Source organism: Panthera uncia (assembly GCF_023721935.1).
Source record: "Panthera uncia isolate 11264 chromosome B3 unlocalized genomic scaffold, Puncia_PCG_1.0 HiC_scaffold_1, whole genome shotgun sequence".
Lineage (NCBI taxonomy): Eukaryota > Metazoa > Chordata > Mammalia > Carnivora > Felidae > Panthera > Panthera uncia.
Window position 1 is genome coordinate 82,889,884 of NW_026057582.1, and position 25,127 is coordinate 82,915,010.

General features: G+C 55.2%; 1 protein-coding gene across 4 annotated transcripts; it reads left to right on the forward strand.

The window, feature by feature from the left end:
• Positions 1-1,049: 1,049 nt before the first annotated feature.
• BAHD1 (bromo adjacent homology domain containing 1) lies at positions 1,050-25,054 on the forward strand. Of its 4 annotated transcripts, none has more exons than XM_049613351.1 (7): positions 1,050-1,412; positions 16,194-17,633; positions 19,453-19,835; positions 20,806-20,965; positions 21,377-21,453; positions 22,249-22,349; positions 22,823-25,054. In XM_049613351.1, exons 2-7 carry the CDS (start codon positions 16,208-16,210, stop codon positions 23,010-23,012), a joined length of 2,337 nt encoding a protein of 778 aa, XP_049469308.1. In that variant the 5' UTR covers positions 1,050-1,412; positions 16,194-16,207; the 3' UTR covers positions 23,013-25,054. The 4 variants fall into 4 exon arrangements, with proteins under 4 accessions (XP_049469308.1, XP_049469304.1, XP_049469307.1 ...); XM_049613347.1 differs by lacking the exon at positions 1,050-1,412 and adding an exon at positions 10,392-15,087; XM_049613350.1 differs by lacking the exon at positions 1,050-1,412 and adding an exon at positions 10,392-15,087 and having other exon boundaries at positions 22,258-22,349.
• The last annotated feature ends 73 nt before the right edge of the window (positions 25,055-25,127 follow it).

Consider the following 25,127-nt stretch of genomic DNA (forward strand, 5'->3'; position numbering starts at 1 on the left):
CCACCCACCCCGCTGACCCCGCGAGCGTGCTCGGGCTTGGAAAGGCACGTCTGTGGGTGTGAGACGGAGCCACAGCATTCGGTGACTAGGGGGAAGGCAGGTAAGTGTCCACGCTTGGTCCCATCCTGGCTTGGGGACGCCAGGGAGGGAGTCCAGTCAGGGCTGTCAGGCTGCCCGCCCCCTCCCTCCTCCCCCGGAGAGCTCAGATGTTGCCCGCGGTGGTGGAAGAGGGTGTGTGGGTGTCAAGGACTCACAGACCAGGCTCTGCTGTCAGCTGGGAATGGATGAGGGTTCCACACTCGGCTTCTGAGAAAGGTGAATTAGGAGCTGGAGTGAGGGGCGGTAGGTGAAGGGGAGAAAGAGGAAAAAGAGATGCGGGTGAGGGGTTACCGAGCTAGGACCGACCTTGCTTGAAAGGAAAGGAGACGTGGCAGGCAGGGAAGTCGGAAAGATGAGGCAAGGGCGGGAGGGGCTTCTCAGCAGTCGGGGCCCTTTCGCTGGAGTCTGGGGCCCTTTCTGCAGGAAAGGGGGGTTGTCCTCGCTTGATTTTTCGGCTGGTCTTCCCGAGCCTTTGCCCGGGGGGCAGCAGCCGCTGGCGAGGGTGGGGTGCTTCTCGGTCCGCAGTTTTCTACAGTGTGTGCTAGGGAGGAGAAGGGGGAAAGGGGATGTAGAGGGGTGACGGCCAGGGCGGGGGCGAGATAAGATTTCTCGGGGGATGGGGTAGCAGCTGGGGGACTGGGGCTCCTGGGTCGGGTCACCATGGGATACCGGTTCAGGCTCTGCAGCCGAAGAAAAAATCCAAGAAGCCGGCAAAGAAAACCACCCCCCGCCACCACCCTTGGCACCGTACCCCTCCCCCCAGGCCCCACCACTCCCCGCACCGCCTCCCCCGGCCGCCTCGTGCTGCCCCCTGCGTTGGGACGACCGACCCACGGTTCTGATTGGTCGGAGACCGGGAGGGGGAGCCGAGGGCCGGATTGGCTGGCGGGGCCAGCGCAGGGCGGGGCGGCTGATTGGCGGAGCTGGGCGAGGGGCGCGCCGCTGATTGGCTGGGGACGAGGAAGCAGGAAGGAGGGCGGCGGAGGCTCCGCTCTCGGGGAGTTTGTGGGGGAACCGCGAGCGGCGTAGCGGATCCCGGAGCCCGGCCCCCGCCGCTCGCCCGTCCGGCTGCCTGCCCCGCCCGTCCGGCCCCCGCCGTCCGCCCGCCCCGGCCAGGCGCTCCCGCCCCCCCGACGGCCCCGCCCGGCCGCGGCCCCCGCTCCGCCCGCCCGGCCCCGGCCCCCAGGAGGAGGCGCTGACGCAGCAGCGTGGAGCCCGGGAATTGAGCGCCCCCGGGGGGTTCCAGCCGCCGGATTCCAGCCCGGCTGGGGCCTGCGGGCGCCCAGAGCCGCGCCGTCCGCGCCGCTGTCCGGGTGAGCTAGGGGCCGGGGTCGAGGAGGGAGGGAAAAGGGACGAGCGGGCGAGAGGGAGCGAGCTAGGGAGGCAGACGAGTGAAGGGGAGAGGACCGGCCGCCCGTCAGCGCGCCCCACCGAGCGCGCCGCGCCGCCGCCCCCGCCAGCCCGGGAAGGGACGGACGGACGGACGACGCGAAGCAGGTGCGGCCGCCCGCTTGCTCGCGCCGCCTCCCTCCCCCGGGTCCGGCGCCACGGTCCCGCCATCGGGGAGCGCAGCGCGCCTCGAGGTGACAGCCCCCGGGGGCCGCCCGCCACTCAGGCTGGGGGCGGGGTGGGTGGCGGCCGCAGGGTGGCAGCTCGGCCGGGCGGCGGCGGCGAGGGCGTCCCGGGCCGCGGAGGGCGGGAGGACGCCGGTCGTTTCCTCGCCGCGGTGGAGCGGGCTCGCCTCCGAGTGCGCGGGCGGCAAGGCCCCCGGCACCCCCTCCCGCCGCGCCCCCTCCCCCATCGCGGTCCCCGAGGCAAGGGGCCGCGGCCGGGGGCGGCGCCGCGGGATCGCCGGCTCAGGGTGGGGGGCGCCCTCCCGCGCTGGGAGGTGACCGGTTGTTGCTGGATGGGGGGCTGGGGATGGGGGCCACACCGGGGCGGGGGGTAGTGTAGACCCGACCCTATCGTGCCGGGAGGAAGGGAGGCGCCGAAGACGGAAGGGAACCGGTTCGAGGAGCGAGTGTGGGCCGCGGGAGGCCCGGCGGAGACCGTGCGGAGCGGCGGCCGAGTCCGAGGTGGGGCGGGGGGATCGAAGTTGTCAGACCGCCTCCAAGTGACAGCGGGACCCCGTGCTCGTGGCCGGGCCTGGTCTGGCCCTGCCCGCCTCGCCGCCTCTTCTCTGGGGCCGGGGGCCAGGTCAGGTCGGGCCCGAGGGGCCCGCTCCGCGGTGAAGCGCCGGACAAAGGCGGCGCCTGAGCGGGCGCAGGTGGTGGCGTCGGGGAGGGGAACAGGTCCGAGCTACCCACCCCCAGAGGCGGGCGACCGGGCCGGACTCTGCCCCAGGGATTGCGGGGGCCGGGGTGCCCGCCGGGAGAAGCCGCGGCAGTGGCTCACCACTCCAGCCGCCGATCGCCTCCTGGTTCTGGGAAGAGTGGGGTCCACCCGGCCGGAGCAGAGGGGCAGAGGTGGTGCACAAGGTGGGCCTTGGCTGATGGGACCGGGTTGGTAGACTCCAAGGCAACAGTCTGGTGAGCCACTCTAGACCCTGCCAGGAACGAGGGGTTTCAGCAAGCAGTGTCTGCTCCATGGACAGAGGTTTAGTCCCACCTGGGATATCTTCTAGTCGTCTATTGTCGACAGTCTTAGGGCAGAAGACCAATTGGATTGAAGACTAGGAGATGCCCCCCCCCCCCCAGTGTTCTCCAGCAACCCATCCACAATTGTTTTCAGCACTTTTCTTTAGCTAGGAAGGTACCCACAAAGGGAAATGAGTAGCTGGAGTTTATAAATCCAGGCAGGAATTTAATGATTAAATGAAAAGGTTTCCAGTCTTTTTCCTTTATGCCACCTGAGAGACTTTCCCAGCACCATCTCCACTCCCATGTCTTTTGAAAAACGGAGAAAAGGACCCTAGAGGGAGCACATGTCCTGGAGGGACACCACTGTCCTTGGCTAGCTAGAGGACACTTGGGAACCAGTGGCTTAAGCTACTGAGTGCATCTGTCCCCACCAGTGATCTGCTCTAAGCTCGATGCTGTTTTCCATTTCTAAAAACCCACTCAGAACTCCTGGGCTCCTCATGGGACCCTGTACCTCTTTGAAGAGTTGTGATCACAAAGACAGGGAGGCTGAGACTGTTTTGAATGTCTGCTTTTGCTGAGTTTCTGGGTTCAAGTCCCACCTCAGGTGGCTGTTAATTAGGAGCTGCTCCTAGCTGTGGTTGGCTATAATCCTGGGAAGGCTGCATGTCAGCCTTGCTTAGTATGGGCATGGAGTTAATTCATGGTCGCCCTCTGGCCCCCTCCTCAGAAGGGTCTAAACCCCAGCCTGAGTGGAGTTGAGGCTTATGGGAAAGGGAGGTATTACCTCATGCAAGAGACTAAAGTTTATTCTGAGAGGATGTAATTGTACGTCTAAGATTCAGAGAATGGTGAAGAATTTCAAGGCCTTCTTGCCTCCCCTAGGGCCACACGGTATGTGATTTCTTTTGGTAGCAGTCAGAAGGGGGTAAGCTGGTCTGGCCACTGGGACGTAAAGGGAAATTACCAAAACAGTGTTTCCCTCTTTGACAGGCTTTTGCCTGGCAGCAGACTCAAGTCAGACAGCTCAGGTGTTTAGGAGGGTTTGCTCTGGAGAGTATACTCCAGTTAAGACTTTCTTTGTTTTTTGTATCTCCCTTTTCTTCCTGTTGTTCTGCTGTCCCCATGTCAGGCCTATGTTGTCATGGCCCCCTTTTCCCTCCTGCTTCCTCTGGCCCGTCTGATCCAGTCTGTACACAGCTGCTAGAGCCTTCTTTCTAAAGCACTCCTTCCCCCATGTCACTCCCCTGTTCACACACTTTGAGTGGCTCTTTTTTTCCTGCAGTCTGACCCTAGACGTGTCCTCTATGGCTCTCCCCTGGCCATGCTGGACACAGCTATCTCCCTGCATCTTTCTGTCTGCTGCTCTCTCCAGTAGAGGAGCCTTTTGCCTTCCTCTCTTCCCACCTGAACCCTACTCATCTTTGTTTTGCTGTCAGGCCACTCCAGGCCAACATTGTTTGCCTCTGGGATTGTGACCCTGAATTTTATAACATGGTGTCTTCTTGAGTGGTTTTGTAAGTTGGAAGTTTATTAAGACAAGGGACAGTATGAGTGTTAAATCTGTGTGTGTGTGTGTGTGAGAGAGAGAGAGAGAGAGAGACAGAGTATTTCAGGATTTCTAGTATAGTGCACTGTGTGTTGTTTTTGTTGAATAAATAAATAAATGCAATTGGCTGCTTAGTTGATTGGGAACAGGGGAAACCTTCCCTTCTTCCTAAGAAATGCTCAGTATGGAGTCCTTGGTGGTTTCCAATATTTTCTGTCAAAAGCACACACATAGGGCACACTGGGGTTGGGGTTGCTTTAGCGTGGGGAACAAACGAAACTTAGCTGTTGTTTCTGATATTCCAGCTGGTGGAGAGTCTGTCCTGTGGATTGCTCACATGACACCATATAGACATGAATTGGAAAAGGGCTGGAATCCTGTTTTCCCCCTACCCCACCAGGCCATTCTCTCCACCCGGCTTTGCTGCTCTTATGCAATTTTCCTTGTTGTCCATGCTAAATGAATCCATATGTTTTATCTCTTCTCAAAATCCTGGGTGTAAATGAGGGAGAAAACACGGTTTTGAGAACAGAAAAGAAAAAGATTCCTGGTCTGGCCCGTGGACGGGACTTTGGGGACTGGCATTGGAAGAGGTGATTATCACTGACATGGAGGCGTGATCAGCCCCACACTGGACTCATCAGAAGGGAAAACTAGGATCCCAGCTCTCTTGGAACTTCCGATTTTGTTTACCATCAAACCTTGGACCATGGGGGAAATGTGAAAGAGGGCTGGTGACTGGTTTGAGTCTAGACAGTGAAAAAATAAATTGTGCATCCATCCCCTTTCCCCCAAACCTCCCTTTTGTGCCCCAGTTTGATGATTAATGGACCAGCATTTCCCTTCCAAGCGGGAAGGCCACCCCTCACAGTTGCCATGGCAATGCAGACCGCTCCCCGTCAATTAAAAAAAATCCCTACTACTTCTCTCTTCCTTGCTTCTACTATAGCGGAAGACAAGCTACCTCAGAATGCATTTCCTGGGCTCTCTCCTCAGCTGCTCAGGCTGTTTTGCTGTGCATCCTCGAGCACAGTCCTTCTTCTCTTTCTGGGGTTTGTCTGAGTTTCATTACCTTGAGCCAGTTGTGCCCCTCTTGGATCCAGCAGCCCCTGGAACATGTCTGTGAAGAAGCAGAGAAAATTACTGTTTTTTATTCATCCGTAATGCAAGTTAAAAGCCAGAATGAGCCTTCATCTTTCTTTTGTTTCGGGGTTAAAAAAAAAATTCCTCCACACCACGTCTGGTATGTAGAGGTATAAGTCGGGGACCCTTTTGACATCCCTAAAAGCAGTTTCAGTAAACCTGGAAGGAATTCAACGTCCCAAAATACATACTTCACATTGAAGTTGTATGGGGATTTTCAATTTATTGATTTTCATCTCTCCCCACCTCTCTGTCCTAGCATTCAGGAGGACTTGTGTGTTTTAATTTTATCTGTCCTTATTCCTCTTGGCCTTATTCCGGCAACATCTGGCCTCAGCGCCCTGTCGCAAGGTGAGTCATTAAAGAAAATAAAAATCTTAAGGGAAAAAAGTCTCTGGAGTTGAGAAGTAGCCTGTGTTGAACTAAGGCTGCCAGCCGAAGCTGCCAGGTTTATGGAGCATTATACGAACAGCCCCAACATTAAAGGGCCTCCTTTTTATGAATGGGTTGTGAAGAATGTAAATAAAGCAGCATCTCTCAATGGGGAAGCATTTTACATAAGCAGTACTACCCTGGCCCAAGTATTTATGGGAATTCGCTAGCACAGTCTGGCAAGACTCACTTCCTTTGTGAACTTGCCATTTATGCCGGGGACTTTGGAGGGACAAGGAGAGTGCTTCGATACTAAGGGCAGCCCCAGCATGCACTCCTGCTCTGTAGGTCCAGGGCCTTGACTCTGTGGGTCAGCTCACAGCTAGAGGGTCTGTTAACCATGACAAGACAGAAAATACAGAGAATAGTTAACAGCTCACGAAGATTAGAAACCTAGGCTCCTGACACCTGGGGTCCTGAGATTCTGCAGCTCCTCAAAGTTTGGGCTCTTTCGACCTCCTCAGGACAGGGGACGGGGAGAACTTGGATGATGAAATCCTGCCTGGTTTTATGGGAGGCACCTAACTGGAATGAAATGGGCTGGTTTGAATTTCAGCTCCTTTACGTGTCCCTTGCCCACCTCCTGGTACTACCACTAATGAGCAGTAACCCAGCTAACGGAGGAGGAGGAGGAGGAAGAGGAAGAGGAGGAGGAGGAACAACAGGAGGAACAGCAGCAGTCGAGGCTGCAGGGGCCTGTCCAGATGGCCGGACAAGCCCCCTCAGCTCCACTGAGCTCCCTCTCCCCCTTGGCTTTGCAGAGCTGAGTAGCAGCAGCAGGCCCTGGGGTTCCAGTGGGGAGATCGGTGCCCTAGGCGGGGTGGTGTAGAAGCTCACAACCAGAGGACTGTGGGTTTGGTGAGCAGGCCTCAGGGCAGAGTCCTGCTCGAGACTTTGTATTGTGTCCTGGGAAGGATTTTCAGCCAGATTCCATTTTTCCCAGCGGGAAACACCTGCAGAGGTTGGTTGGTTATTCACCTGACTCAGCATCCTACAAAAAACAAAAACAAAAATGTTGTCCTTGAGATCCCGCAGGCCTGATCCACCAGGAATAAAAGAATGGGTTTGTCTCTGAGCCTTTCTGAGATTTGAAATGGGAATTTTTTTTCCAAGGCACCGTGACCGAGTTACCTGAACGAAAAATAAGTGACTCTTAGTTAACAGGATCAATGCCAGGCAGGAACTTGGTGTCTATGTCTTTTTTCTCATTAGTTTCCTTTTCCAGTGGCTTGTGGTGGAACAGGGGGTGGGGGTTGGGGTGGGAGCTTTGTCCACCTCCCCTCCATCCTTGGTTAAGGAGGAGGGACCTGGTATGCTTTCCGCCTTTTGTGACCCCAAGATCTCACCTGGAGTGGTGATGGCTGCTCCTACTTCCCTTCAATCTGGAACCCCCATGGAGCTCCTTCAGTTTCCTGCAGAGGAGAGGGGTGGCCCACACTTAGGCCCATCTCCAGCTATAGCCTACCTGTCTAAAATGGGAGTGGAGAGGAGATTGTTAATCACATTCTCATTTGGCCAGGTGGTTGAATAGAGGTGAATCGTTAGGGTTTAGAAGATCTTGGAAGAAATCATGGGAAAGAAATTAGGGTCCAGTTTGATGCCAGGATACCCTGACAGGTATGCCAGGAGGGAAGATGGAGTCACATTCCTACTATAGTCAAAGTCGGCAGGCCCTCATCATGAAGTGAGGGGCGTCCCCTGCCATGTGCCTGGAGGGGTTCACACAGATCGGACAATGTAGAAAAGAATTATAAAGTGGGTGAAACGACTGTAAGAGATGATCTCCAGAGAACATTGAAAGGACTTAGATTTACTCAGCCCACAGGGAGGTAGCCAAGGGGTAGCTGACACATCTTTGAATATTAAGATTGCTGTTTGGAGTGTGATGACCAAATTGCAGTCTTGATTGCAGTTCAGACTGGAGGAAGATTCCATCTGGTTCAAGCGATGTGGTGAGATCCGTGGGGGAAGTCTGTAGCCTTCATTTCTGGATTTATTGTAAAATCAAGACAACGTATCTTTGAAGCCCTCACCCCTTTCTAGGATATAAAATGGATTTCTTTCCAAAGTGCATATAAGAGTTGACTGGGGATTTTGAGCAGACTTTGCTGTAGAAACAGTTTGTAAAATTATGTTTATGTTCTCTGGCCAGCCCACCAATGCCATTTAATTGGAGTACATCTTTAGTTCCTTTGTGGTGAAAAATTAGGAAAAATAAATAAGACGCTATTACTAATAATTTAAAACAACACAGAAAAACAAAATTGAATGTACAAGTTGATCTTGAATGTTGGTCTGTGAGCCCACAGTTGTCCTGTATTGCATTGGGGCTGTGGGCTTTGGGGGACTGACCCTAGATGCCCTGCCTCTAGCACTGACAGCACAGGAGTGTGGGCGAGTTCTTTTACCCTCTCTACCTGTTCTCTCCTTGTTAGGACAAGATGATAGCAACCACCTCATGAGGCGGTTGTGAGGATAAATGAGAGTGAATGGTACCTGCAGAGAGTGGAGGGTGGGTGGGTAGTGAGTGCTTGACAAACATCAGCCATCCTGTTAGACTAGAAGGCTCTGTGCTGAATTGAGAATTCCCTACACTGCACACTTAGGTGATTTGGGGACTGATAATGCTAACCCTGGTTCTTCGCTGCTGAGTTCACCTTAATATCTGTGGCATTCTTTGTCTTAATACAAGTGTGCCTCTATACTAGAGTGTGCCACCCTTGCTTGCTTAACGGTTTATGGTAAGAAGTGGAGTGAGCGGAATATATTCCTGAGGTATAGCTGGGCTATTTGAGAGAGAGAAGGAAAAGGATAGTAATGAAAGAGCATTGTGCTGTGTAAATACGAGAGATTTCCTAAAGTAGCCCTATTGAACTGTTGATTACGTCGAAGAGGCACAGTCCTGGGGATGGGAGAGAATTAGGGGGTCAGAGTTTCCTGTCCTGGGCTCCAAGTGATGCCATCAGTCTAGGGTAGAAATGTTTTAAATGTGGTGGAGCAGGTAGGTGGCCAGATCTTTGTTCACTCAACAAGCTTTTATTAAGCCCTGTGGGTGAGATTTAGTGGTAAGGCAGGCAGAGCCCACCTGTCCCCATAGAGCTTGCATCCTAATGAGGGTGGCCCTAATCACTTAGTTAATTAGTCATGTCTGAGCTATTTGTGTGGGGCGCCTGTAACTCTGGTAGGGTTGGCCTTGTGGTTCTGCTTGTGCTGGTGGAGTGTTGGGAAGGCCTGGTCTTGGGTCTCGTTGCTCATGGCTGGCTCATTCAGAAGGTTAGCACTCTGCTGGGGAGGCTGAGGGCAGAGCTCCCAGCTTGGCCTGGCCAGCCAGCTTCTTCTGTTCAGGACAAGAGATAGCACCTCCAGTCTTGGCAAGCCGCTTTAGAAATCTAAGTTGTTGGTTCCTGGAGTGTCCTGGTGGTTGAACCGACACATATCCTTTGCCCTTCTGGGCAGGTGCCCAGAGCAGGCTCGTGAGGTATTGTCGTGTTTTTTGAAGAATTGTGTGTCAGTAGCATGACATTTCCTCTCAGTTCTGCTGAGGACCTGTTGCTGAGGTTTGGGGTGCCCTGTATCTTTCTGTTTTATTTCTCCCACACTTTTAACTGCCCAGAGTGAATGGGTCCTGCTGCAGGAATAGATCTGCTGCTGGCCCAGCCTGGGCACTGTGGAGTCTGGTTGGGAGAGTCTGAGGGAGCCTTAGCCCGGAACTCTCTTGTCCCCCAGGCTGGAGTAATCCTACATGGAGCTAATAAGGGTGAGTCTGGGAATAGCTTCATCTGTCTCCTGCCTCAGGACTTCAGTTTTTGTCCACCGCTCCTTCCTACATCCAAGCATTGATGCAGCACATTTCTCAGGTTGTTTTTCCCTCAGTACACCGCGCATGAAACAGGCCCTCAGTCAGTGTCTGTAAACGAAGACCTGGTGCATATGTCACTTAGTGAGGCTACCGTGGAGCCATAGCTCTCCACATCAAACTCTAAGCACCGTGTTACAATCCTTGTCACACTCGCTTGTCCTCTTTCTTCCTACCAGCCCACGCTCCAGTTTCGTAGTCTTTTTTGCATTTTTTTCAGCATTTAGCCTAATACTTGACACGCAGGGAAAAAGAACGAGCTTGTGTTGCGCATCTGACTTATACCAGGTATTCTGCTAGGCACTTGACACACGTGATCATTCAACTTGATCCTCATAACAACTTTGCTGTGTAGACAAGGAAACCAAGGCTCAGAGTTCAGGCTGTGCACCAAGCCCACTTAGGATTAGCAGCAGTATGAAGTGGCTTCTAGCCCCTGCAGGTGTCACATTTGCTGTGTTGAGCCATGATGGGAGGTCAGCAGATGTTGGCTGAATGAGCAAAGGTGACAAGAGATGCCATGTGCCTGGGAATGAGTAGCAGGTGCTCTGGCTTAGCGGGAATGGCCCCTGCAGCTACAGGTCTACTTTGTGCACAGAGAAGCTGTGCACTAGGAAGAAGCTAGAGAAAGCACATCACCTGAAGTAGGTGCGTGTGCCTTTAAGGAAACCCTCTAAAGACCAGGTTTTTTTTGTTTTTTTTTGTTTTTTTTTTAATTTTTTTTTTTAACGTTTTTTTTTTTTTTTTTTGGACAGAGAGAGACAGAGCATGAACGGGGGAGGGGCAGAGAGAGAGGGAGACACAGAATCGGAAACAGGCTCCAGGCTCCGAGCCATCAGCCCAGAGCCTGACACGGGGCTCGAACTCACAGACCGCGAGATCGTGACCTGGCTGAAGTCGGACGCTTAACCGACTGTGCCACCCAGGCGCCCCTAAAGACCAGTTTTGTATTGCATGTGATTGCCTTCTAATTTGTCAGGTTAGAATTTCTTAAAACAGAGCACCATGGTGTAACTAAAATACAGTGCTCTCTGCCCACTGTCGTAGTGCAGTTGTCCATGTGTGTATGTTGATTTCTGGACCCTAGGGGTACACTGTCTCTCTCACTCTCAGCCCCCACTAAAAGAAGGGCCTTGTCTCACAATGAGGGCCCTGGCATTTTCTACTGAGGAGATTCCACCATCTGTACTGTTAACTATATTCATGAACGTAATTGTAATTCTTATATAAAATCGAAGAGTCCACTTTATAGTTTGAGTCAAAACTCCCCACTGAGATCTGTGTTCCTTTACAGTTACGAGAGGCTGGTGTCCAGCTTTGCGTCTGGAGCCAGAAGTAAGTGGGGGTTCTGGACACTTGGGTGCTGCTCTGGGCCTGTATGCCTGGGCCCTCTTGCTGGGATGGTCCGGGTAGACAGAAGTAGTCAAAGATGGGATCCGGATGCCAGGCTGGGTTGGCTGAGATACCAGACCCAATGTGTGATGGGTGTGAACCTTCACCGTACAGCTGCTCCCACCTGTCTGAGTTCCTGGGAGCCTCCACAGTGAAGTATGAGGAGCAGGTGGTCTGGCCACTAGACCTGAAGGCAGTCTATAAAACAAGCTATGGCCAGATGGGTCAGGCCAATTCCCTCTGGTGGGGTGGGTGCTTCCTGCCCAGGGTCGTAGGATATCAGCTTGACTGCAGAGTGAATTGGGTGCCCACAGCAGGTGAAGCTAAACAGGCACTGGAGAGTTGGAGCCGGTGGTGGCTGAGGCCACTGGTTCCTCTTCCAGGGCAGCATCCCGGGGACTCGGGCACTTCTGCTGTCTGTGGGTGTCCGTGCTGAAGCAGCAGTCAGATGGAGGAAGCTGGCAAACGCACGCCCCCCTGACCCCATCCCCTGGGCTTTTCACCATCCAGTTGAGTGTTTCCCAGAGGCACGGAGCTGTTGTTTAGGGTTTGTTGGGATACAGTTTCTGCCCCTGTCCTCTCCCTGTGTGGTAGATGGAACCCCACACACACAAGTCCCGCCATAGCCTCTCCATCTTTACCTGGGGTTGACACTTGGGTGTCTTTGGCAGAGTAGAAGCAGAGCAGAGTTCAGGTGTAGGCTAGGTTTTCAGATCTCTCTCTGCCCCAACAGCTCTGGGCTCCTGATGTGGGGAACCTGCCCCCCAAGCCAAGAGCCACTGCCTTCCTCTGTGGGTCTGGAGGGTGGGGGAGAAGTTGGTCTGCCTGCTTCCTACCCTACTAGGCTTCTGCACAGAGACTAGCGTCATCCTCACCACCATTCTTAAAATTCCTTTTGGTTTATCCATTTTAGATGAACAAATCAGGTTCAGAGAAGTTAAATAAGTTGCTAACCAGGGGCGGAGCTGACATTCGAATCCAGGTCCACCTCGCTTGAAGGTTTGGTTCTTTCCAGTTTACCAGCCATGGGGGATTGGAGGGACCCCAGACTCGACTTAACCTGGCTTCATCATAAGAATTTCAGCAGCTTCACCTGTTTTTCCGTGAAGTAACACCAACTAAATTTCAATCAACAGGAGCGTGCCTTTGTGCTCTTGCTGCTTTTCTTCTCTGATAGAAGATTCAGGAAAGTCAGTGCTCATGAAAAACTGTTATTCCTTTGGGGGAGTGTGGAAATTATTCCGAGAGAGCGCAAAGGAAGGAAGTGCTTAATTCAGTGCCAACCATGTGGCTTTAGGTGTAATCGGAGTTGGGAGGTGGCTTGGGTCAGGGACCTTCCTGACCCTCACCCAGGTGACCAGCTAGTCTGCCTTTGCCTAAGACCCCCCTGCATACTTTCCTCCTATTAAAAGTAAAGTTAAAAGCCTGAAAAGTAGAATTTAAAATGCAGAGATTTCAGGAAGGGTAGTGGGGCAGAGTCCTGGGTCCTGAACCCCTAAGAATGGGGGTGGGTGTATACTCTAGAAGCTGGGTAAGTAAGGGTAGGGGGAGAGGTGCGGCCAAAGCTGAGAGCCCAAGGGCAGCCTCCGTTTGCAGGAGTGATCTGGACTTGACACACTGGTTTTCCCTTCAGCAGTGCCCACAGCCCACATTGCTCCAGGCCTCTGACCCTCCCTTGCACACAACACTTTGGGTGTGCTCTGCCTGTGAGAGCGGAGGGTGGTGCATGATGCTGCCGCAGTTTGCGGGCAAGACTCAAGTCTTCCTTCCCTTTTTACTTTTGTAGAGCTGACTTCTAGTCCTGAGCAGACATGGGGTACAGGATATGGACACTTCAGCTCAGTTTTGTGACCCAAAGTGCCTGGGGCTGTGATGGCCTGTTTGCTGTCTTTGGAATACACTTGTGATTTTAGATTCAACCTGTGGTTTGCTGGATCTTTGGTATGGAGGACACCGGCCAGCCACTGTCCTTCATGGCAGCTGGCTGTTGGCCGATCAGGCTAGGGACGATCAGACTGGTCTTCTTCAGTGTGAGCTAGCTTGACACAGTCTAGGTGAGCAGTAATGTGTCCTGGGGAGTCCCTCCTAAGAACCTTCTCTCAAGGGGGCCCAGACCATGTATGCCTGGGAGGACAAGGCTTCCCAGAGAGAAGGGTGGTGCTGAGAGAACCCAGGCACCCTTGTCTCTTTGCAGTGGTAGGAAGTTTCTGGTTGAGCTAGTGTGTAAGGACAGGACAGCAGGAGCATTGGCAGAGCTGGAATGGGAGCCACACCTCCTGCTTTCCCAGGATTTTCTTCCCCCTTTGAGCTGGGCCACCCCTGCAGGTTAGAGGGGCCTGGCAGGCTAGGAGCCCCCTCCACCCAGCCCCACCCCAGGGAAAAGCTGCAGCCAAAGTTCTCACAAGTCTGGCTTCAAAGCATGACTCATTCTCTCGCTCTCCTCAGACTGGAGGGCAGCGAGGGAGGCAGCAGAGACCCCAGCCTCTCCTCAGAACAGTGAGTGACATTGCTGCCTTAGGCACCACACGAAAGCTAGGAGTTCTTTTGCTGGTGATGAGGGATTTGGTGGATTCAAGGGAAGCTAGCAGTAGGCTCTTATGCTTGATTTGGAAATGTGACTTGCATCCTGTGATTTAGAGGCTTCCTGGGATCAGGGGACAGTGGGTACGATACTACAGGGAATGCAACCCCAAGTTCTGGGGCCAGTCTCCCTACAGTGGAAGGCTCCCTCCCAACCTTCACCTGCTGGGACCTTTTGCGTGTTGAGAAGGGAGGCAAGTATCCCAGAGTCCACTCTTGCAGCTGGTCCACCAGCAAACTGGGGGTGGATGGGGGGGAATAAGGGACAGGCCAGTCACCTCTCAGCTAAGAGCTCTTTTGTTTGCCAGGCTTGAAAGCACCTCCCTGAGCACCCTCTCTTTTCCATCTGGCCCTGTACTTGCTTTGTACTTGGTGTCCATGTCCTTAAAGGCCACAAGCCCAGGTGACCTCAGCCTTGGCCCCCAGCCATTCCCAGGCTGGACTCCTCTGGTAACTTGGGGCCTGTTGAGGGGCTTCGGTTCTTGCTCAGCTATGCGGTCTGTTCACAAATCCTCTGTCTCCAGGCCCTTTGGGGGTGGGGAAGGGCTGGGCCTAGGCTTTCGTAGGAAATACAGATGTGCTTCTTATTGCTGCGCCTCCTCCAGCACAGGGGTGCCCTGCATTTGAGAAAGGGGCCTGTGGATTTTAAGCAATTGGGATGCTTTTGAGAGTAAAAGGAGGCATTGCTAATAAGCCTGCTGAGCAAACAGGGATGGGTGGTCACCCTGATTAGAAGCAGGAAAAAGTCTTAGGGAGCCTAGCAGATGCCTGGGATTTTTTAAGGAGCTCTCCTGTCTGTGCTTCAGGAAGGAATGGATTTGTCTCCTGTGACTCTGCCTTGTCCCGGCCTGGTCTCTGGGCAGTGGCAGGTCCCCGCACGTGGCCAGAGCAATGCCTGGCACAGTGCCTCCCTTTTCCAGTTTTCCGAGTCCTTTCTTGAGGGCGAGGGACACCCACGGTGCCCTCAGCCTCGTTTTCTGAGCACTCTTTCTCAACTAGTGGAGTATGTGTCAGGAGAAAAGGTACCCAGTGACCCCAGCCGTTGGCCCAAGTCCAAAGGAGCTAGCTGGGAAGGGCTCAGGAATTCCTGGGAGCTGTCAGGCTTGGGACTTTCAGGGTTAAATCCTGGCCCAGCAGGGACTGCTCCCAGCTTCTGGGGAGAGTGAGTATGAATAACAATAGCAGTGGGGAAATTAAGCTGGAAAGCCTGGGCTTGCTGGGTGGGGAGGGGGTTGCAGGGTGCCAGAGAGGGCAGAGCCTTGTCTGACACCTTATTTGGCAGCACCTTGCTTTGCTTTGGGGAGTAGGTAAGGAGTGAACAGCTCAGTAGTCTCTGACCACTGACTCTGACACCCCCACCCCCCACCCACCAGTTCTCCATTGCCTTGGCCATGCCAGCTTCCAGGATACAGCCCAGCTCTGGCCTCTCATTCAGGAGGGGGCCCAGGCTGCCCCAGGTATGTTGGGGGCAAGGGGAGTATTTGCCAAGTAAAGTTAGGGGATGATGCCTGGTCAAGTGGGCATCTTCTCTCTGGGGCTTTGGGCTTTCTGCCGCTACCCCCACTCCACTCCACCCCACCCCCAGCCCTCTTCTCTGCCCAGCTTCTTGCCTACCAGGAAGGAGACCTGAGAAAGGGCAGGACTAGCAAGGCAGCCCAGTTTATCCCCTGAGTTAGTTCTTTCCTTTGATACTTCATTTCCCTCTTAGTGGCTGGTGAGGGTTTAAAGCTATACCACAGGCCTAGTTTGTGTTCTGCGAGTTTTCTACCCAGGGATTCTGGCCCTTGCCTTATGGACATCCCTTCTCTGGGCACAGGCACTGTTTGGGCTGCCCTTCCCTAGAATCTGAACCATGGTGGGTCTGGCTTCTAGGGCTGGCCCAGACCTCCCCTGACCATGGACTCCTCAAGGCCAGGCCTTCCCCTTCAGGGGGCTTTTCCAGCAAAATGCACGTTGTGGCTTTCCTGCTGTATGTGCCTGGCAGGGTGTCTCCACAGGCTGGACTTTGCTACCTCCACAGTCGAGCAGGCAACTTCCTCACCTTAGCTCCCCACTGTCCATGTCCTTATCCTCCTGTGGCCAATCGCAGAAGCCCCAGGATGGGGGAAGGGTTGGTGATGTTTTTAAAGGAACAGATGGGCTCCCACCGTCCAAGCCCCCATCCTGGCTTGGCATCTTCACAGCCTCTTCTTGACCTGCAGTGAGTATCTAGTGGGAGAAGAATAGATAGACTGAGAACTTTGCCCCCAGCACTTTCTGTCTTCTCATCCCAGGGTCTGCATCCTTCCATAGGGGCTTAGTTCAAAGAAGGACCCTAGGTTAAGAGAAGAGTGGGGCAGCCAGTCCTTGCACAGCTGTTGGTAGCCTGATCCCACTGGACGCCCCCCCCCCCCCCGCCCGGAAGAGGGGTCTTGGGAAAAGCCAGGCTGTAGATGGGATGAGTGTAGGCCAGAGTGACGGAAGGTTGGGGGCGGGGGGTGGCACTGGATGGGCTGCAGCAGAGGAGAGGCAGACAGGGCAGGGCAAGGTGGGCTTCTCTCATTGCCTGCCTTCTGCCCTGCAGATCGAAAGTACTCCATGACACACACGCGGAGGAAGTCCCTTCCCATGCTGAGTTCGGGCCCCACTGGCCGCCGGGAGCCCCTGCAGATGGAAGGCAGCAATATGGAGCAGGGGGCAGAGAGTGTGGAAGCAGGCATGCCCGAGAGCCCAGGGCACCTCACAGGGCGCCGCAAGAACTACCCACTTCGTAAGCGCCCATTAGTTCCTGAGAAGCCTAAGGCCTGCAAAGTGCTGTTGACCCGCCTGGAGAATGTGGCTGGTCCACGGAGTGCAGATGAGGCTGATGAGCTGCCCCCTGACCTGCCCAAGCCCCCCAGCCCAGCCCCATCCAGTGAGGACACTGCCCTTGCCCAGCCCCGCAAGAGGCGCCTGGCCTCCCTCAATGCGGAGGCCCTCAATAACCTGCTGCTGGAGCGGGAGGATGCCGGCAGCCTGGCCGGCACTCGTCGCAGTCGAGGGGGAGACCCTCACCGCAGTCGGGACCGTGACCGGGCCAGTGGGGGCTGGTCCTCTTCCAAGAAGCGGCCCCGGCTAGAGGACCTCGGAGGGGGAAGTCGGGACCTGTCCCCAGAGCCAGCACCTGAGGAGGGTGCTCGTCGAGATGGTGACCCAGCTCCCAAGAGACTGGCCAGCCTGAATGCAGCTGCCTTCCTAAAGCTGAGCCAGGAGCGGGAGCTACCCTTGAGGCCGCCTCGTGCCCACCCAGAAGCAGATGGGCGCTCCACAGAGCCACCAGCACTGAGGGTTCCGAGGCCAAAGTGGGCTAAAGTCAATGGCAAGAACTATCCCAAGGCCCGGCAGGGGCTTGGCTCTGGGGAGGCTGTAGGTCCACCCGGCTGGCAAAAGCACCCCGAGGAGCCATGGCCATCTGCCACCCCTCGTGGGCCGGCCAGCCAGCCACCTTACCAGCCCCTGAGCAAGGCTCTGGAGAGCCCCTTGGGGCTGCGCCCCCACCTGCCCCTGCTGATGGGTGGGCAGGCAGCCTTGAAGCCGGAGCCTGGGCGCCCAGGCGAGGAGTCACCTGCCCCCAAGCAGGAACTGCACCAGCCTTCTTTCCCTACACCCCAGCTGTCCCCCCTGCCGATGCCTGGCAACCCTGCCCACTACAGTGGCCTGTGTGGTAGGCCTGAGCTCCCTGCACTAGGCAGCTTCTACCTGTACTGCAGCCAAGATGGGCTGCAGTGTGGAGGCTACTCCCCCTGCCCCATGCTTCCTGAGGGCAAGTTGTCCCCAGTGGCTGCACCTAACGAGGGGCTCCTCTTGGCACCGAGCTCAGTGCCCGCGGGCACCCCTTTCCAACACCCTCCCTGGGGCTCTCGCTACTGCTTTAGCGAGGACACTGGAGTGAATGGCTACAGCATCTGTGAAATGTTGCCCCCGTCTCTTACCCATATTGGCACCACCTGTGGCGGCTGCCCCTACAAAATGCCTTTTGCAGCAGGTAAGCCTTCTTAGGTGTGGGATGTCCCAGGGAGTCAGATAGTGTCCTAGGAGGGTGGGCCATGTTTTGGGTGGGGTTCCTTGAGGTCTAGTTACAACATGGGTGGTAGGGCTTTGGAAAAGGAAGACTCCCCTAGTTTCATGCCCCAAGCCAAGGAGGAGTATTCCCAGAAAAGGGGCCTGTGTCTAGCTCTTTGCTCTGGCTCCCCTGTGTATAGAGATCTCTTGGCCAGGTAGTTAGGTAGCACCGTGGTGGTGGAGGGGGCAGGGAGAGCCATCCCTTCCTCCCCATTAGGATACCCATTCTCAGACTCTTGAATAGCAAATTAGGTATTGAAATTAGTGCTTTTGCCAAGTTGTTCCTATGTCCCTTTGCCTTCTTCGAGGAGAGCTAGAATTCTACCTTCCAGGAGCCCATTCCATCTGCATGCTGGCCTAGTTCAGCATTCATGGGAAGGAGGGTGGGTAACCAGGCCCAATAGGTGGTGCCAGACGTGGCAGGATTGCTTTGCCCTGGCCATACAGGCCTTGAGAGAGAGGTGGTGCCCAGACTTGGCATCGCCTTGCTGGGGGCTAACAGGGGGCACACTCCGAGAGTAGACCAGCAGAGTTCCCTGGCACAGACAGAGTGCTGACAGGGTCCGTGGCTTTGGTGTCTGCTTCCTAGCAAGGCCCATTCCTAGCAAGGCCCAGACACCAGGGAGGCTTGCGCTGTAGCCAATGAGACACCCCCACGGTGATCACTCTTACCCCAGACTGGCAGGCGTGTCCTCACATGCTTCTCCAGGCTCTGTCCCTGGCTCCTGGGTGGAAATGCGGTGACCAGAGCCATCCTGTCTAGCGAGTCTACCCTGCTGCTGATGAAATGAGAGGCTGGGCCTTACCAGGGCTCTCGTTGCTACTACCCCACACCCCATCTTGTAGGGGTCTATAAAACAACTTTATAGACCAGTTGACTCTGGCCCGACTGGTTGTTTCAGGTTTTGGTGTGAGTTGGAGCACTAAGAAACGAGATCAGGCTGCTTTTTGGGCTTTTCCTTCTTTTTTGTACCACTCTCCCAAATCTAGACCCCCTAAACCATGGGACCCAAGACCCTACCCCCTTACCCTGGAACACCAGTAAGCACCACGTGCCAGGTATTGTTCCAAGCACTTTACATACGGGAGGCCACATGGCATGTAATTGAGTACAGATTCTGGAGCCAGACTGCCTAGAGTGAAATGTTCTCCCCCACTTCCTTAGACACGTGACCGTGGGACAAGCCAGTAACTGCTTGTGTCTCGGTTTCCTTAATTTAGAATGGTGGCAGTGGTACTTACCTCCTAGGGTTGATGTAAGGATGTAAGGATGAGATGAGTTAATACGTTGATAAGAAAAACGCCTGGGACACTCTATATGATATTTGCCATTCCTGCTTCTATTGCAAGGCACTGAGAGGTAGCATGACTTGCCTGCGGTCACACAGTCGGTGAGTGGCAGGTCTGGGGTTGACATCCTGGGCTGACACCCACTCCCCTGCTCCTTAGCACTGTGGAAGCCCCGGAGGAGAATAAGTCAGAGCTAGAGACTCTGTTCCCATTACCTGCCCTTCTTGCAGGCTAGAAGGGGGAGATAGCTGTGGGCCGGTCTCCAAGGTCAAGAAGCACCCTTGGCCAGTCACTCTGACAGTCTACCTCAGAGGCCCCTGACTCCACTTGCACCTCAGGGACCCTTGGGTACACACTCCGAATTAAGACAGTAGGCTCTGAAAGCAGGGGGGGCCAGAGGGATTGTTACTGCTTGTCCTTACCTGTCCTAACCCCTCTCTCCTTTTCCCCAGAAGGCTGCAGGTCCCTAGGCCAGCTGGAATTTCCTCTCCCGGAAGCCGGCCACCCTGCCTCACCTGCCCACCCCCTCCTGGGATGCCCTGTGCCCAGTGTGCCACCTGCAGCGGAGCCCGTCCCCCATCTTCAGACACCCACCTCGGAGCCCCAGACGGTAGCCCGTGCGTGCCCTCAGAGCGCCAAGCCTCCTAGCGGCTCCAAGTCAGGTCTGCGCACGGGCTCCAGCTGTAGGCACACTGCGAGAAGCAAGGCTGCCTGCAGGCCCAGCCACCCCAAGCAACCGCGCGTCCAGCGCCCACGTCCACGCCGCCGCCGCCGCCGCCGCACTAACGGCTGGGTTCCCGTTGGGGCTGCCTGTGAGAAGGCGGTCTATGTCTTGGTGAGTGCCAGCTGTTAGCCGATGGGGAGGAGGGAAGGGGCCAGTGGGGACAGGACCTGCTCTGAGGTGGGTTCCAGGAACCCTGGACTCGAGCCTGGTTCCCAGGCTTCTACCCTGGGAACCAGTCATGCTGGCCCGGCCTCCTTCCCTAGCCCCACCGATCCTGTACCGTGTGCCTTGAGGAGCTCCAGGGACATACAGTCAGAGCTGTTGACCTCCATTTCTGTTGCCGACTCTCAGGGAACCCATCTGAAGTGGCTTCACAGCTCATCCTTGATCATACTGTCCCTTCTATCCTGGATTATAAAATGGAGGATTTCATGGAGGCTTCTTGGATGAGTATGCATAGGGATCGTTGGGATAGGCAGAGAAAATGAGTGTGATGCCAGGAACGTTGGAGATGCAGATGATGAAAATGCTTGACTAAACTTCATTGAGTACTTTCTGGGTGGCAGAAAGTAAATACTGCATTATTCCTCACTACTACCCTGGGAGGTACATATCCCGTGTTCATGTAATTATCCCCATCTCACAGATGAGGAAACTGAGGCATGGCAGCAGACTAATTTGCCCAGGGCTACCCCACTTAAGGGCTTACGGGTCAAACCCATACTGCCCCAATAGGAAGTTTGAGGACTTTGTCAGTGGTGTGGGCTTGGAGCAAGAGAGCCAGCTCTTGGGGTGTGGTGTTCATAGCGCAGCGTCAGAAGCTTTAGGCCACTTTCCCAGCCCTATTCCTATTTTTCTTTCTTTCTCCAGCCATGGGGATCTCCCATCCGCATCCTGCTCCTGAGAGCCAGGCTTAGGGAGAAGAGGCCACTGTGCAAGCTGCTTTTACAGCTTCCCATCCTCAGTGGTTTGACTGCCCTGAGGAAAGCACAAAGAGAATGTCTTTCGCTCCCTCCCTTCCCCCTCCTCACTCTGAATGTGGCCCCCACGAGCCTGTTTGTGTCATTGATTTCTTGCTTAGGATGAACCAGAACCAGCCATCCGAAAGAGCTACCAGGCAGTGGAGCGGCACGGAGAGACCATCCGGGTCCGGGACACTGTCCTCCTCAAGTCAGGCCCACGAAAGACATCCACACCTTATGTGGCCAAGATCTCTGCCCTCTGGGAGAACCCTGAATCAGGTACCCCCTACCTGGAGTCTGACCTGCTACTAGTCTCCTCATGTTCTTGGCACAGAGTCTGCCTTCCACTCAGCCGGCATCTGTCTGCTGCTGAGGGTTGCAGATGGCCTTGTGGTTTGGGTTGGATCAGCTCTTTAACCTTTCCCGCCACCGAGGGCTAGGCACCGGCCCCCCCCTCCCCCTCAACTGTCAGTGCCTTTTCCCCCTTCTTCCTCCATGCCTGACAGCATTCCAGGCCACTGAGCTGCCAGGCTTGGCCTGAGGCAGGGGATATGGGTGGCTGGAGCCTGCAGGATTGGCCCAGGCGTTGAAGTTGGATGAGACTGCAGGGCAGGTGGCCAGCCTTCCTGCCTGTCTAAGTAACTCTGGGGTTGCCAGCTCAAGCCATGACTGCTTCTCTTGTCCCCCTAGGAGAGCTGATGATGAGCCTCTTGTGGTATTACAGACCAGAGCACTTACAGGGAGGCCGCAGTCCCAGCATGCACGAGGTGAGCCGCCTGGCAGGTGTGTTGGGGAGGGCAGGGGTGGCAGAGGGAGAAACTGCGGCACCAAGAACATGGTTGGGGAGGCAGCCATGGGCAGTCGAGTGATCGTCGCCTTGGACACCATGGAAGGGCCTGGGTTTTAGCCTCTTTTCCCAACACTGATCCAATTCATGTTTTAAAGGGAACAGTAACTTTTGTCTTAAAAGGGGAACAGGAAGGGAAGCCCCCAAGGGCATGCCAGAATGGGAGCAAGTAGATGTGTCCTCCTGGCAGCAGGAAAGGGGAGGTGGAACTGCACACCTGGCCCCCTTTGATACCGTCTGTGGCATGAGAGGGAGGAGAGAAGAGACTCCAGACACTCTTGGGCACTTTACCCAGCTGTGTGCCAGGAGAGATAGTGCCATCGGTATGGTCACTCCACCCACAGTCTGAGCTCCCTTTCACTTTGTTTCCCTTGCTGGGACTTTCCATCTCATGGGGAGATGGGCACCCGTTCCCCTCTCCTCCCTTGAGCTGGGGGTCAGGAGGCTGATGACATGGGCTGGGGGGGCGGTGCTGGAACAGGCCCCTGGCTATTCCTGAGTAAGAGGGACCTAAGGAGGGAACAGAGGAGTGCCTTGGGGTGGGCACTAGGTGCGGAGCAGTTAGGCCAGAATTCCAGAGATGCTCCCTGGCTTCCTGGGCACTAGCTGGAGTTACCTCAGGTCACAAGTCCCAGGAGAAGAGTTAACGTCCACCTTGCTACTGGAGGTAGGTGCTTCCAATCCTGGTACCAACAACCTCCTCTCTCTCCTTGAGCCTTTGCAGAATGAAGTCTTTGCATCGAGACATCAGGACCAGAACAGTGTGGCCTGCATCGAGGAGAAGTGCTACGTGCTGACCTTTGCTGAGTACTGCAGGTGGGTGGTGCCCTGCACCTCTGTCTAGCCTCTCCCCTCAGACTCCCCAGGGCTGTTTCGGGGGCTGAAATTCCCAAGGGGATCTCATTCACTGGGCCCGACCTCCCAGAATGTTCTTCTTCACAGCCTTCCACCATCTGATGTTTGTAGAAGAAAGAAAAATTGTTCTTCCTCTAAGACAGAGTGGTTGGGGCAGAGTTGAGGATGGTTACAGTACTGCTCTCAGAGAACCATCGAGGAGAATTGGCAGGTGTTGGGAGGGAGGCCCCAGCAGATGTGCTTCCCCAGTGACAGAGAAGATGGACTGGCGGTTGGCAGAGAGGGCATAGCCCCCAGGACAGGGATGGAGGCAGCACCAGCCCTTGTGGGGGTGGGAGGGGATGCCCCGGCTCTATGGGCAGGGTGGGGAAGGAACTGATCTTCCTGCAAAGGTGGCTGTGGTAAAGACAGCAAATGGTGGTGTGTTACTGCAGATTCTGTGCCATGGCCAAGCGCCGAGGCGAGGGCCTCCCCAGCCGAAAGACAGCACTGGTGCCCCCCTCTGCGGACTACTCCACCCCGCCACACCGCACAGTGCCCGAGGACACGGACCCTGAGCTGGTGTTTCTTTGCCGCCATGTCTATGACTTCCGCCATGGCCGCATCCTCAAGAACCCTCAGTAGCCTCCTCAGGCTCACACTGAGGCTGCCCACGGGCAAGTGGGGCTCGGGGCAGGGGGTACTGCTTGAAGCACAGCACTTGGTTAAGGGGCCACAGGGACCTGAAGTTGCTGGCCTGTGGTTCTCTTGGGGGGGAGGGCAGGGATCCCTATGGGTACTGGGCCCTTGGGAGGGAAGGGGAGGCCAGGGTATAGGGAAAGCATCACAGCCCTCAGTTTGGCCCAGGGTACCTCTCTATGGTTGCCTGGGTGGAGACTTAAAGAAGCAGTCTTCCCTGAGACTGGGCCAAGCCTGAGGGGCATGGGGCCCTGGGGGAGGGGAGAGTCTTTCAGGAACAAGGCCCACTAGGCTCTTTAGCCTCCCCTGGGCCCTTCAAGAGGGAGTGGGAGCCAGCTTTACCTCACCCACTGTGACCCGCTGCTTCCCCATCAGCCTGGGACCAGGCTCTCCCAGATTTTAGCACAGCTCCGAGTTCCTTCCTTTGAGGCATAGAGAGCCAGAGTCTGGCTTCCAGAGCATGGACTTGCTTTTTCTAGACTCGGGGCCTTTCCCTGGCTTCCTCCTTTGCCCCTGCAGTAGCCCCTGGTGCTGGGACAAGTTACCCAGTGCACATAGTCATGGGTGTGGCCCACTTGTGGGAGTCAGCTTCCTGTCTGCCTCCTGGTGAGGGCCACCCAGCAGGTCTGGCTTCCCAGAAGCTAACTGGTCAACATGAGGTTTATCATGTCTGGGAGGGCAGAAGGGAGCTGGGAGGGGGTGGGGGGCAGGGGGCAAGGAAAATTGCTACCTGATTTATTGAAGACTTTTCCTCTTGCCTTACACTTGGAGGTTCTAGGAAACCTCTTGCAGAACTTCATACATGACTCTTCAAGCCACACCCACCTGAAATCAAACCAAAGGAGTGCTGTGGCTCCCCTTGCCCTGCCACCCCTTACCCTAGTCTTTTGTAGATTGCACTAATTTACATCCCTGCGAGAATCAACACTGTATCAGTCCACAGACCTGCTGAGCTGCAGCCACTCACTCTAGGAGCTAAGGACCTGCATTTTCAGTTTGTTCCTGTTGCCCAGGGGCCCCGTTCTCACCTCATGCTGCTCCCCAGAGTAGATTAGAGGCTGAGCCCCCTCTTGTCCTAGTCAGGACTAGGCCCTGGCCCTGGGGCTATCTGTGAGGGGGCTGAAGCAGCCTGGTTCTTTCCTGTTTGTACCAAAGAGGAGCATGGTGGGGAGGGGAGGGGAGGGGGGAGCACAGTGTGGCTTGGGCCCTGCTTGTGAGCACTTACACAGGGCACACCCCTGGGGGTAGGAGCCAAGGAGGGCAGCACTCCCTCTTCTCCCCTAGGAAGGGGCAGGCACAGACCCGGCATGTAAGGAGGTGACACTGGGTGAGGACAGTCAAGCTGGGTCTAGAGAGGGAGGTGGAAGCACATCCTGTGGGCGCTCCCAGCCTTGTGCTTATAGGCTGCTCCCAGTTGGTCCCTGGGCTTAGGGGGGCCCTGGAGGCTTCAGAGGTGAATTTCCATACAGAAAGCCCAATCCCAAACCTGAAGGGAAGGGGCTAGGGTGCCCTTGTACTGAATAAGCTGTCAGGAGGAAGACGTGGGGCAGTAAGAGAGGTTGGCATAGTGGCCGTGGGGCCTTTGGAGAGCCAGCCTTGGAGCCTGCTCATTCCCAGGGTGCTTGGCCCTTGCTGCTGAGGAGCCCAGCCTCACCTAGCAGGAAAGGAGATCAAGGCCCCTCCTCCCAGGAGGCAGGGTCTGCTGCCCAGAACTTAAATGCTTTTGAAATCTTAGATGTCGAAATATTTTTTCGAACCTGAAAATGCAGCTGGTAGAATTTCATTGGAAGCATAATTCATGTAAAATATATTTTAGTTGATATTTTGTAAAATGCACTTTTTGTGTGTGTCAACCCTGGTTTCTCAGATCTGTATTTCAGTGTTTACAAGGGAGGGAGGACCTTTCCTCACCTCCCTTTTGACAGAGATTAGAAGTACTTCTTTAAGAAAAAAATAAATTTGAAAAATTGTATTGATTTAGAAAAGGATTGTTTCCTGTGTGTCCTGTCATCTTTGTGTGGGGGTGGGAGGGTGTGCATGCAGACGGGCTCACTACTTTTT